We start from the raw sequence: 14539 nt of genomic DNA, 5'->3' as shown, positions 1-14539 counted from the left end.
TGTTTTTGTAGGTCCTTTTCTTCTCTTGTGTTTCCCACTTAGAGAAGTTCCTTTAGCATTTGTTGTAGAGCTGGTTTGGTGGTGCTGAGTTCTCTTAGCTTTTGCTTGTCTGTAAAGCTTTTGATTTCTCCATCGAATCTGAATGAGATCCTTGCCGGGTAGAGTAATCTTGATTGCAGGTTCTTCCCTTTCATCACTTTAAATATATTGTGCCACTCCCTTCTGGCTCGTAGAGCTTCTGCTAGAAATCAGTTGTTAACCTTATGGGAGTTCCTTGTATGTTATTTGTCATTTTTCCCTTGTTGCTTTCAATAATTTTTCCTTGTCTTCAATTTTTGTCAGTTTGATTATTATGTGTCTTGGCGTGTTTCTCCTTGGGTTTATCCTGCCTGGGACTGTCTGTGCCTCCTAGACTTGGGTGGCTACTTCCTTTCCCATGTTAGGGAAGTTTTTGACTATAATCTCTTCAGATATTTTCTCGGGTCCTTTCTCTCTCTCTTCTCCTTCTGGGACCCCTATAATGTGAATGTTGTTGCATTTAATGTTGTCCCAGAGGTCTCTTAGGCTGTCTTCATTTCTTTTCATTCTTGTTTCTTTATTCTGTTCTGTGGAAGTGAACTCTACCATTCTGTCTTCCAGGTTACTTATCCGTTCTTCTGCCTCAGTTATTCTGCTATTGATTCCTTCTAGTGTAGTTTTCATTTAAGTTATTGTATTGTTCATCTCTGTTTGTTTGTTCTTTAATTATTCTACGTGTTTGTTCTTTAATTCTTCTAGGTCTTTGTTAAACATTTCTTGCATCTTCTCTATCTTTGCCTCCATTCTTTTTCTGAGGTCCTGGATCATCTTCACTATCATTATTCTGAATTCTTTTTCTGGAAGGTTGCCTATCTCCACTTCATTTAGTTGTTTTTCTGGAGTTTTATCTTGTTCCTTCATTTATCTTGTTCCTTCATTTAGTTGTTTTTTTGGAGTTTTATCTTGTTCCTTCATCTGGTACAACGTCCTCTGCCTTTTCATTTTGTCTATCTTTCTGTGAACGTGGTTTTCCTTCCACAGGCTGCAGAATAGTAGTTCTTCTTCAGAGACGAAGTTTTGCACTAGTGTTTTAACATCATTAAAAAAGCATGAAAGCAAACATAATTTTAATAGGTGGAGATTCTCTTCAGGTAGTAGATGTTGGTTTTTTGTCATGATGAATTTTTAAAATTTCTCACAATAAAAAGAGAGCGGAAGTAAGTGTAGCACACTGTCAGAGACATCAGAGAGGGCAGGCCAGTCCTTCTTGAGGTCCAGGTAAGGGCTGTGGCCCAGAAGGCCTACCATTGTTAGCAGGGTCATGTACCCAGGATTTGATTCCAGGGGTGCTGTCCTCCATGGCCTTTGACCTTCAGCACTTAGCATGTAATAGTTTATAGGAAAATACTTACAGCATACCACATTTACATACCTGGTCACAGATTTTACATTTTCTGTATCTAGTTGTATCTAGGTGTTGTATCCTATTTTTTTCATCATGTTGATATTTATTCTTTTTAATAAAGGATCAAGATTGAGTTCACTCATAAAGGTATTTGAAGATTCTCTTTTTCAATCTATTTCATCCTTTGTTTCCCGTGTTTCCCGTATCTATTTCATCCTTTGTTTCCCGTGTGTTAGAATGTTGTCACTGATCCCCAGTACTCTTGATTTTTGGCCTCTCTTCTCAAAGAGCCAGAAGCAACCCAAGCTGGAGGCTTGAGGTATCCTAGATAATTCACTGTGCACAGTGTTCCTCTCCTGACCTTCATTCTCAGGATGACCTTGGCAAGTGGTAGCTGCTACTTGTGAACTTCAGCAACACAGACACGAATGTAGGCATCATAACACATTTGCCGCATAGGTAACCCTTCCTTATTCTTCCAGAGATAGAATTCAGTGGCCAGAGTATTGTATCTTCTGAGAGAGTATTTAGGTTGTTTAAAACAATCGTTCCACAAGTTTAAATAAAGTGCCTTTAATTTTAAATTTTGTTCAGTCATTTTTGAAATGCAAGCTTTTTCATGGATTTCAAATCTTTCAACACATGCTTAACTCTATTTCAAAGCCTATTAATGTGAGCAATTGCTAGACTCTCTATATAAGCAGCCTTCCGTATACTGAGATGTGTTTGAAGTACTTTGGACTTCCAGGAGTAATACAGCAATTGCTAGACTCTCTATATAAGCAGCCTTCCGTATACTGAGATATGTTTGAAGTACTTTGGATTTCCAGGAGTAATACAAGGGCTCTTATCTTCTTTCCACTGGATTACAAGTTGAGAGGGAAAGACCAGGATTTTTAAAAATTTTATTCTTTAAAAGTTATGTGTCACTACTATATTTAAAATAGATAACTAATAAGCACCTACTGTATAGCACAGAGAACTCTACTCAGTACTCTGTAATGACTTATATGGGAAAAGAATCTAAAAAAGAATGGGTATATGTAGATGTATAACTGGTTCACTTTGCTGTACACCTGAAACTAACACAACATCGTAAATCAACTCTACCCCAATACAGATTAAAAAAAAAAAGTTATGTGTCGATTGAATTCAAGTTGCCTCCTGGTGAAGTGAGCTCAGGCCTTCCTCCCTGGCTGTAGAAACCAAACGCATGGGAGCAAGGACTCAAGTTGACACAGACAGATAAACAGACACAAGGACTGAGGGCACCAGAGAGGGACAAACACGACTTCCCAGGGTGCCATGCTTCTTCCCCTTGTTGGTTCAGAGAACCAGGAAACTTGCCATGTTTCAGTAATAGGTGGATATGGGAGCATTCTGATCTTAAGTTGCCGAGAGCCTGGAAGGAAGGATGAGTCCTCTAGAGTCTGCTGGACGTATGTGCTCAGATGGGGGTCCAGGCTGAGCCCCAGAGCAGGACTGCAGGTTCTGTGCGCAGTCAGGGGTCCAGGGCTGATACTGATGGTAGAAAATACAGCAAATGAGAGTAAACTTTTGGAAAATTTATAAGAATTTGATGAAGGAATTTAATGTTAAGAAGATTGGAACATATGTTTTGTCAAATTTTTTTTGTTATTTGTTTCTCTTAATAATTTATTGATGTGGTATTTTGCAAAACTAGGCCTTGTGACCGATTAGAAATTTAAAAGTAAAACCTGTACCACACATAGTTTGCAAGGCTTCTGCTTTAGAGAAAACTTGGTATCTGGGATCGGCCAGCAGGGGAACCCATCCCACTCGGGCGTCACTCAAGGGGCCGGACCCAGAGAGCTCTGGTGCAGGGCCACAAAAGCAGCATGGAGGCTGAGAGGCAGGACCAGTGGGGGCGCTGGAGCGCACAGCAGCCTGCAGCTCGCGATCCAAAACACGTGCATGTCGTTGCTTCTCAAGCTTCGGTCTCACGGGGCAGTTGTTGTGGGCTGGGAAGTGGGCGACGAAACTCGGTTCCTCACTTCTGGGGTCTTGCTTCTTGATGCTCCTGATGCGCCATTTGCAGCCCAGCTCAGTGCAGGTGTCACCAGTCGCTCTCTGTGTCCTCCGTTGGTGGAGTGGGGTCCATAGTCACATGGGGCCGCTCTGCTTTGAAGAGCGCAGTAAGTGCAAGCCTCACAGCTTCCCAGGGCACACAATTACAAAGGGGGAAAAAGAGATGCTTATTCTAAAAAAGAGCAAACACGTAACCTCTGCAGGTGTCACTGCTGAGCTGTACGTACCCTGGCATCTTCTGTCTTCCTGGGCGTTCCGTAGAGGAGGCTGTTGGTGGTGTGCTGAGATGTGTGGTGCACAGCTGTCATTGTTACGTAGACCCGAGATCACCTCGGTCACATTTACTCCACAGGTCCTGCCTTAGGACTCACTAAATTCCACACATTACATTAATGTGACATCAAAGAGTTTTTGTATAATTGTTAGGGTTAATTCTGCAGTGGTTGTTGATTTCAGTGAGTATTATGGATATATCATCTTTCTCACCTTAATTGTGTTTCTCACCTTCAAATTTTGTGAAAATTAGAAATATAAATTATGCACAGCAGCAGTTCTAGAGGCGGACTTCCATGGTTTTTAATTTGACATTCCAGAGATGAATGCCTCTGATCTGAGCCTTTGTAATGTATAGATCGTTCTAGGGGTATTTTACTGTTCTTTTATCTTAAGTTTGATAGACCGCAAAATTACCATTTCTTCTTAACATGTACAATTAGAAAACCAAACTTTCAGGAGACAGGAATAAAAGAGACATAACATATAAATTCAAAATCAAATATTGTCTTTATAATACTCCTCTTACTGTTTTCATTGTCTGTGTCCTGAAATGTGAGCAGAGGCTCTTGTACCTGGTTGTCCTGCATCTTCACAGTGAAAGGATGCTCTCAGACTCTTGTTCAGAGAAACTGCCCCCCCCCCCCCCACCGGTACCATCTTGTTTGGGATCACATGAATTGATCAGTTAGAATGTAAGCTCTCTGAATGTAGCTTCAGTGTTAGAGTTACCATTTTAATAGGCATTAATGAGTGAACAGTGACACGCTTTCTATTGCCAGTGAAAAGAATATTAGTACATTTTCTAATGTTTTGTGTAGGTAAATTAGTATCACTTAAGAAATCATTTGAGTTTTTCAAAGTTTATTTTTAAAGTTGAGATTAGATTTTCTAGAACTACTGAAATTAAATATGCTGTTGGATAAATCTGTATAAAATCAAATGGTGTCATAATATTTTCCATCAAAACGATTAATTAGCAAGTGTTACTTCTGTGCATATCCTTCAAGTTTATCTGTAAGGACCACTTTTTTTGTGTGTTTTGCAGGTACTATAATAGGTGTTGTCATTTATACTGGAAAAGAGACTCGAAGTGTAATGAACACATCCAATCCAAAAAGTAAGGTAGGCTAGCTTGAGGACCGACTGCTTGACTGAACTCACCTCCTCCTTTCAGTGAGAGAGCACGTGTAGTTCTGAGTAGCTTGTTTGTGAAACAGAGTTTCAAAATGTTGGTGATTCAGGATATGAATTCTCTGTGTTTGTGTAACAGCATGCTCTTGTAGAAGAATTTTCAAAACTATTTTTTCTTGGTTAATCAGAGTTTTATATGTCTCTTAAATTTTCATTGTTGTATATATAATTTGCCCATAATTTAACAGTTAATTGTGGGTCTTTTAATTTATCCTCAATCTATTTATTTTATAATTTGCACTCTATTTTTATGTTGATGATTCTTTTTTAAAATAAAGGAATCTGTATTAATGTTTTTATGGTATGTAATTTGACAGTGTTTTATTGTTAAACCAGTTTTATTTGTTATTTCCATTTCAGAAGAAGCATATTGAAAACCAGATTTTAGTTTTTAGACTGCTTGATTATATTCCTAAATTAATTATATTCTTGTTACAGTCCTAAAATTGTTATTTATGCAGTCATCGTGTGTGTAAGTTAAATCATAACAAAAGGTTAGTTTGAATTCTCAGTAGTTATGATTTGAACAACACATTTTGTATCAAATCATAATATGTGTTAATATCTACTGAATGAGAAGCTCTTTCTAACTGTGCATTTTACTCACTTTTCTTTGTAATATAATTTGTGTGTATCTAAGTAGAACAAAAAAATCCTCTCATGGAGTCACACCTTGCTTTGTGAGTAATTCATAGGACAGGTTGTCTTCTGCAGGAAATTTTATAACAAAGCAATAGAAATGAAATAATTCTTTGAAAGATATCTTTTAGGGCAAGATGTGTTTCATTTTTTCAGCTAAATACCATTTTAAAAAATAGTTAACCCTTCAGAAACTAGGGACGCATCACTGACGCTGTGAATGCCTGGACCTGCGTGCAGTGCAGCAGACTGTGCTTCCCGTGTGGAGCGCATCCCCAGCTGCCTCCCAGGGTTGCATCTGGTGACACTTTATATTCCTGTATTTGTTAGGGCTCCAGATGTCTGTGGGTGACACGTTTACAGAAGTCAAAGAAAAATGTTGTGCTACTATTATTTTAGTATAAATTCTGATTTTGATAATGGGGGAAAAATTCTCTGTCGATTTATATATATATATATATAAAACTTGGCTTTAATTTGAGTAAATCAAATATACCCAAGTCAGTAATTCTACAGTAGAGTTAAATTATTTAAAAATAAATTACTAAACTAATGGCAAGAGTTAGAATCGCATACATAGTTATGTGTGTTTTCTGGCAAGTATGGTGTTTTTCTTTAGTAAGCAAAACTTGGACGTCTAGTAACACATATATGATTTCTGGGGGGTTTTTCCTTAATCATTTTACTTTTACATTTATGATGGTATCTGAGGGTAAATTTAATTTTAAATACTAAGTTTAAAATCTGAAAACTTTGTAATCCAGCTGCCTTTCTTGCCCTCCCTCCCCTTCTGTGCCGCTCACTTGCTGTCACTTTCTCGCCGTCTGCCTACACACAGCCACTTCTTCCCTCCGGGCACCTTCAGTTTTGGCTCACGTGCTTGCTTCCCTGGGTGTTGATCCAGAGTGACTTAGGTGACCTTTCCCAGGTTTCTGACCGCAGTGAAGAACTCTGGCGCTGGAGGTTGACCAGCCTGGGTTAGAGTCTGGGTGTTGCACTGACCAGCTCTTTGACTGTGGGCAAGCGGCTTAATTCTGTGCCTTATTACTCGGTAAATGCTACCTGTCACCGTTACCTTTCTACAAAGTGAAATGTGAAATATGAATGAGTGCCGTGGTTTTTCAACCCCACCCTCGTTGTCAGTCAAGACACGCTCCCTGAGCAGTGCCCAGGCCCTGAGCAGCTTCAGAGCTGCCCGCCTTTCAGGCCCTCCCCTCCGCCCTCCCCCCACCCTCCCCCTGCCCTCCCCCCACCCTCCCCCTGCCCTCCCCTCCGCCCTCCTGCACCCCCTCTTCCTCCTCGTCCTCTCAGCCTCCCTTCCTCCTTCCCGGTTTAGACAGCCTTCCCAGTTTCCTTGGCGTTAGCAAAATCTCTCTTACAACAGGAAGAACTCCTTTGGCGTCTTGCAGGATTGGGCTCGGATCCTCGCTCTGCCACTTGACAGCCTCACGTGGGGAGCAGACGTGCTCTTTCTGGGGCCGAACCTTTCTGGGGCTTGATCAGCGTTTGCTGCTCCCCTTCTGGTTGAAAGCCCTACGGAAGCTCTCACACAAGCAGGCACTGATCTGAGCACTTTATGTCCATTGTGCCGTGAGTCTGCATGGCAGCCCCCGGAGGAGCCGGAGCCGGCTGCTTTCAGAGCAGGGCGACTGCAGCTCAGGGGGCAGCCTCGTCTGCATGGGGCTGCCGCTCCCTCAGGGCACTGCGGGTGGCAGAGCTCCAGCCTGAAAACCTTCTTGTAAATCAAGGGATCATCTTAGGAGAGAGAGAAAATCTCTCAATGCGCATATGTCATTAAATCTTTCTAAGTGTTAAATGCCGGATTTATAAGAGCAAAATTCAGGAAAAGGTTGCAAGCATGCTACAGTGGACAAAAAGCAGCAGATGTAATTTATCTAGGGCAAGTATTGATATGTGCTGAAAGAAAAGAATGCATGATGTTTGAATCCTAAACAGAGGGAAGACAGAAATTATGTTCGCTGTTTGTAAGACGTTATTATCTGCAGACGACATCTCAGTGTTCTTCTGTAGCTTACTAAACCAGCAAACTTCTGGATTTCACAGAAGGCTAGTGGAAACAAAAAGCAAACATTTGAAATGCTTTGAATCATTTGCCTGAGTTTCACTGGATTTCTTTGGGGAAGCCACACTGTTCCTAACCCTCCATTCGGAGCGCTGCCCTATGCGTGGAATGCCTGTGGGGATAGAGTGTCAGGTGAAACAGCCCTGGAAGCACAGTGGCGCACACACCAGAGGTTCCTTCTCTCCTCGTGTACATGTCTGAGATGTGGGCAGGTGCTCTGCTCGGCACCATTCCGCGGGGGCCCCTCCTGGAAACACGCCTTGGTGACCGTGGGGTTAAGAAGAAACTGGCGTGGCAGGTTACACATGCCTCCCCGCTCAGCCGGTCAGCGGTGTGGGCGTGTTTCCTTGGCCAGAGCACTTGAATGGCTTCACTGAAGTTGGAGGAATTAGGGACGTACAGTCCTACCCCAACCGTGGAGGAGGGAGAATTGGGGATGTTTAATGACAAGCACTGCTGACCACCCGCAGTGCGCTTATGGGTGAGAGTTTCCAGCCTTTCACAGAGAGTTAAAAAACAAGGAGGAACCTCGTAGAGCCCTAAAAGTGCCAGCAGCTAGGGTGAAGCAGGGAAGGGTAGCCAGGGAGGAAGGCTGAGAGGACAGCACTTGCAGAGTGGCCGGCAGTTGGCAGCGGGCCATGTGGCGGAGGCCCCGGAGGTGAAGGGCTGAAGGGTCCGCGGACTAAGCACATAGAAGTCGTGGTGAAGTGAAAAGCTCGGGTGGAGGGCAGATGCAGGGGCAGGTAGAAGCCTCCGAAGGAGGGCTCTCGGCCACGGCTGAGCAGGGGAGGCCGGACACGCTTCGAGGCAGGGCCCAGAGCACCAGAGAAGCCGTGGTGGTAAGAACTGACTGATGCTGCCCTGGGGAAAGGATTTTATTGATTTTGTTTCTGGTGAGAAAACCAATATCAAAAAACTACTGATGCTTCCAGTAAAAGAAGAGAGGGTCTTAGTTTATAAAGAGGAAAAATATTCTTTGGAAGAATAAGTTTCATAGGCATCTAATAGTAACTTAAATATATAAATACAAGATTACTTAAAAGGGAAATTATATACTGTTATATGGAAAACAGCTACCATAGAAAATATGACGTGGCCTCTTTGATTTTGCAGAAAATATTTACGCTCACAGACATAGAAAACTTACAGTTACCAAGGGGAACGAGGGGAGGGGAGGGATAAAGTAGGAGTTTGGGACTGACATACATACACTACTGTGTATAAAATAGAGAACCAACAAGGACCCACTGTATCGCACAGGGGGCTATACTCAATATTTTGTAATAACCTATAAGGGAAAAGAACCTGAAAAACAATAGATATATGTGTATAACTGAATCACTGTGCTGTACACCTAAAGCTAACACGAACTTGTAAATCAACTATACTTCAAAAAAATAAAGAAAAATAAGAATAAAGAAAGAAAAGATTTACAGTCATCTGTTAATCAGCCAGTATCTCCCCCCCGCCCTTACTCCATATTTCACTATGGTGTATACAGCAGCATCATGCAGATCTGTAAATTGCTGTAAGTTCCTAGGATGGAAAACGCTACAGTTAAAGCAGTGCTAATTTAAGGGAAAAAAAGTTAGTGATAATAACAATAATTGATGTAGTGAAATTAATGCAGAACATGGTAAGAATTTGAGACAGTTCCTAAAAGCATTGAGAAAGATTATAGCCTAACAATTTAGGCTCATAAATTATTGGGCAGTGTTAGGGCCCCAGCTGAATCTTAAATTTCTCATGGAGCCAGTAATGAGTAGGTGGCTTTCTCAGGCTGCTGTTCAGGAGCCCCCAGGCAGAAGTGAAGAAATGGCTGGTCTAAAGTTCCAGGTTGTGGGGTGGGAGGGTCAGAGGAACTGCCCACAGATGCACCTGGGAGACACAGGGGCCCTGCAGGTTATGCCACTGGACTTCATAGCGTTCTTAGTACTCACGCCCGCTCGCAGGGCCCCCTTCCCCCGTCCTGCGCACAAGTTCGCATCTTTGGTGGCGGCTGTTCCGAAGAGCCGTCTCCCTCTGACATTACCACGGCCGCCTCTGCTGCTGTAGGAACGTGAGTGTCACTTCCCTGTTGAGGCTGGGGCTACTTGTGGACCAGCCTGGGCACGTTGTAAAATGTCGTCCTTGGGTTGAGCAGATGGCTGTTAGCTAAGTTGACCAGTTCGTATTGGTTGTTTCATAAAATGTATCTTAAAAATTACCTACTCAGCTAGTGTCTGAAGCCTGTTTTGGGCCACTCTCCTGTTTGTCATCGTTTTGTCCATCTTGCTCTTCTCTAGCTGCTTTTTTAAAGACAACTTCAGACAGAAAAGGAAGGAGAAAAGTATGATCACTCATATACCCTGAACCAGGTTTAACACAAGTTCCCTACTAGTTTCATCTTTTTCTGTGGTTACAGATGTCATGCCACTTTATCCCAAGTGTGCATTCTTAAAAAATAGAAAGTCTGGGACTTTCTGTAGCTGTGCCTCAGCCCCCTGTCTTACTCTGTGGCTCCTGACCTGCACAGCCCAGTTGAGTGGCCCTGGGTTGGCGACATCAGCTTCACATCTGCGGCACTGATTCGACCCCCTAGAGTCCCTCCCCTCAGACTTCCTGAATCCGAACCTCTGGGGGCTCTGACACACACTAGAGACTGAAAGCTACCGTCCCCTCGGTGGACACCGCAGTCGGAGATACACAGAGAATCCTGCAAAATTGATCACACTGTAACTGAATTCTATGACTGTGACAGACGTCCCACTTGAATTCATCCTTTTAGAATGGCCTTGAAGTTCGTTCTGGAAATCCAACTTGCTAATTGTATGTAATCAGCATATACAGTTTTACCCGTATTACAGGAGCTTATTAGAATACTTTTTAAAGTGTAGCATGTTTTATCCAGACATGGAGATTAGGAATAAATCCTAAAATGTTGTTAGGTGGAGGAAAGTTCTAAAGTGTTGAGAAATTCCTAAAGCTCCTTCTCAGGGTTAGAATGTGGCCCTCATAGTGTTAACTGAGGCAGGTGTAAAGCAGGGATTGGGGTCTACTCAAAGTTTGAAAATTGTATTTTAAAACTTTGAACAGATCAAAAGTTTTTATTACTTAGCCATTACTTTTACAGTAATATTTGGTGAAAGTTTAATTTACAAGGACTACAACTTGAGTAATGGGTTGTTTTATAAAACCTAGCTTCGGATATATTTAATAAGATGATACTTGATTACATTTAAGAGGGAACAAATTCTTACAGGAGGTTAAGAAAAATCAATTGTGACAGGTTGCCATTTTCATGCCATTCATAATAATAAGTTGCTCAGAGCAAAAACAGCAAGGATGAAATGATAATACAAAGTGCTTCCAGCAGTTACTGTAATCCCTTGGGCATATTGATTTGTGTTTCTAATAAAAAAGAAGCTTTCAAATGTCTCATTGACAGACAGACAGGTGATACGTGCCATTATGTGAATTAGAGCCGCTTCTTGTTATCTGAATGGTTGTAAAGGCATTTTCAGATAATAGAGGAAAATAGAATCAGCTGTGGTGTACTTGGCAAGTTGAAATATCAAGGCTGTTTGGAGAATAGCTCTTTTATTTTAAAAAGGGCAGTTTATTAATATTTTAAAAGTCGTGTTGATTTATATTAAAATTTTACAGTAGAAAGATGTATTATTCTCTCTTCCTGTGGTTGCATACCATCATCGCAGCCCTTAATTTTTTTAATAGTTGCCTTCTTGAGTAACAAAATATTCTTGAATTTAAATACTTGTTTAAAGATGGGATCATGTGGTTCACAAAAGAGCTATATGTTGTGGAATATGGTATTACAGTCAATCTACATAGATAGATAGACTTCGGAATGCTTTTTTGATAACTGTTATTAATATTAACAAGTCATAGTGTTTCAAAGCCTCCCCGGGAAGAGATTAACTAGAGAAACAAGCCCCCAGTAAAGTCATTCAGTGGCACGTAGACAAGGCCCAGTGTGGCTCTCGGGGTTGTGACAGCACACACACTGCCTCACTGTACTTGTTCAGCTGTACACTTTGATATTACAGCTGCTCACAATTAAAAGTTGTGTTTCTTCATCAGCAGTGTGAATATAAATAAACTTATAATTTCAGGAAAGCAATAAAGAGGCAAGATGCTGAATGGAGAAGCAGTCCTAATGATAACCTCTGGGACGTGATGCTCTATCAGAGTACATAGCAAATATCTCAACCGGAAAACTTGGATTCAGCCCCTCATTCCTTTTAAATATGAATTTGATTATAAGGCAGGTGTTCTAAATAGGAAACACAGCATATTTGTTATTTAAAGTAAATACTTTGTATCACTAAAAAGACTTAGTTTTACATAAATTTCTGAATGAGAAGGGCTTACTCATCACCTGTATATAAAATAAGAACTAATTGATTGTATTTCATCATTTCTGAGCAGTACAGCTAAATTCCCTATAATCAAATTCTTAACAGAGAAGTATAACTTATTCAAGAAGCAATTAAGTATTTTGCTTTTGTTTTTTGAAATCTTTGATTCCTTATCCTGAGGCCATAATAACTGTTAGAAATTAGTGGAACTTGTGACGACTTATTTACCATGACATTTCCATCTTAATTTATATATGCTCACAAAACTAAGTATTTATCACTCCCAGGAAGCATTTTTGATGAAAGCCTTTCTGAGTGGGTGAGAATATGGTCTGAAATGTCTAGTGAGGTTGAAAATGAGAAGCTTTCAGAACTTCTGTATGAACTAGAGTGGGTGGATGATTATGCTGTCAACGAAGACACAAGAGGAGGATCATGAGATTTTCCTGTTGTTTTCAGATTCTCTCAGTAAATATCACCTTCCCAGGCGGGCTGCAAGCCACCAGGCCCTGGGGGGTACGCGTGGTGTCGATGTCCTAGGTTATTATGCAGAGCGGGTCCCTTCATGGTCACCGTGAAGAGAAATAGGTCGTGTGCATGGCCGGGGTTCAGAAGCAGACTTGGGGAAAATGCCAAGCCCGAGGTCAGCTGGAAGGGAAGGTCGCTCGGTTTTCTTGCTGTGCCCTGGGAAGGCCTGGGACGGGCAGGACTCTTCGGCCCCCACTGTGGTTCCTCCTTGAGAGATCAGGGGAAAACCAACGTCACTGCACATGGCAGGCCGTGCGGGGTGCTTGTCCTTGGGGCTGCCGCTGGTGAGGACACCGGTGGGGGCGTGGGAGGCTGAGGTCAAGGCCAGCCCTTCCCCGCCCGCCTGCTGGCTCCTTGGGCCGGGAGCCCCCATTCCGCGGCCGCTGCCTGCGGCCACAGCGACACTGGTCTGGTGCCCTCTCCGAAGGCAGGCCCGGGACCGGCACCCTTTCGTGGTCGTGGCATCAGTTGGTGTCTCAGCCTCCGGCACGGTGATGACACATGTGTTGAGTGATCATGTTACTTTTCTTAGGAGTAGTCCATGGTTTTCCCCTCCACAGTTACCTTTTTCTAAGCAGTAATTTAAAAAGAAGTATATTCCTCAGAAACAAATCTTAACACATCTGGTTTCAACTTAGTTGTCTTTTCATACGTCTGAAAATATATTCTGGATACTAATTGTTTTTGTAATTTGAGTTGTCGACAGTTAGAGTAGCAACTGGACCAAACTTTCTTTTTTAAAACCTCATTAACTAAAACATGTACATAATACATTTAACATGAAATTAAATAGCTTTCTTTTCCCCTATGGAATTAGCATTGTCAGCTAATAATTACCTTTTGCAAAACTTTAAAATATATCATGTGAGTTTGAGTTTTCCCACTATAATAAGCTCTTAACTGCATGAGATTTCTTTTTGAGGGACAGTTATCCATATCAAACATTTCTGAAAGGCTTGTTTTTTGTTTGTTTATTTTTTTAAGTTTTTATTGGAGTATAGTTGATTTACAATGTTGTGTTAGTTTCAGTTGTACAGTGAAGTGAACCAGTTATACATATACATATATCCACTCTTCTAGATTCTTTTCCCATATAGGCCATTACAGAGTATTGAGTAGAGTTCCTTGTGCAATAGGAACAAGTAGGTCCTTATTAGTTATCTATTTTATATAGAGTAGTGTGTATGTGTGTTAGTCCCAATCTCCCAATTTATCCCTCCCCCGACTTTCCTCCCTGGTGACCGTAAGTTTGTTTTCTACATCTGTGACTCTATTTCTGTTTTGTAAATAAATTCATTTGTACCCTTTTTTTAGATTCCACATGTAAGCGATATCACTGGATATTTGTCTTTCTCTGACTTACTTCATTCACTCAGTACGGGTTCTTTTTAAACTGCTTAATACCATCAGAATCAAATATTTTTTCGAGGCCTTGAAGTAAGAATGAAATTTTTTGAGCTCTCTTATTTGAACAAAGTTAGAACACAAAACTTCTATGGGATAAATTACCACAATGTAATAAATGTTAATTTTTCTATGGGATAAATTAATTACAATGTAAATTGGTGTGCCAGTGTATTTTCAAGAGACAATAGGAAAATGAGCCCAAAACATATTAGTGAAGGTTAATTAGTCCCCTCCACCAGTGAGCAGAGCCTTCTAATTAGAAGGCTTCAGTAAAATATATTAGTTCAAATATTTGCTGTTTAATATTTTTAAATTGTGGGGTGGTGGTGACATCTCTGGAAGAGCTCTGGATGGGGCAGATGGGGCAGTGTCCCTCCCAGTGTGCCCTCCAGGTGTGCCCCTCCTGCTGTGTCTCTGTACCTGCGAGGCCTGCGGCACTGCCGTGTGGAGAGCATTAAAACCAGGGGAGGTACGGAAGGCATCTGGTCTGATGGGGATGCTCAGAATCTGTTAGGTACTTCACTTCTTCTGAACAGCTCCATCCTGTTAGTTAACAGTGCTAGATACTGTGTGAGCTGTCTTAAA

At 41.6% G+C, this 14539-nt stretch overlaps 1 protein-coding gene across 2 annotated transcripts in view; it reads left to right on the top strand.

Annotated features, from left to right (window-relative positions):
* Positions 1-14539, top strand: part of ATP9B (ATPase phospholipid transporting 9B (putative)) — a 218194-nt gene that overhangs the window by 101190 nt on the left and 102465 nt on the right. For both annotated transcript variants that reach the window (XM_082853143.1, XM_082853144.1), the window contains one exon: positions 4794-4870. In XM_082853143.1, the coding sequence (XP_082709269.1) occupies positions 4794-4870 (77 nt within the window). The remainder of the gene's footprint in view (positions 1-4793; positions 4871-14539) is intronic.

The sequence above is a fragment of the Leucopleurus acutus genome (genome assembly GCF_964270905.1).
Source record: "Leucopleurus acutus genome assembly, chromosome: 13".
NCBI classification, from domain to species: Eukaryota; Metazoa; Chordata; class Mammalia; order Artiodactyla; family Delphinidae; genus Leucopleurus; species Leucopleurus acutus.
The sequence above is the reverse complement of the archived record's forward strand: the minus strand, read 5'-3'. Positions and strand labels throughout refer to the sequence as shown.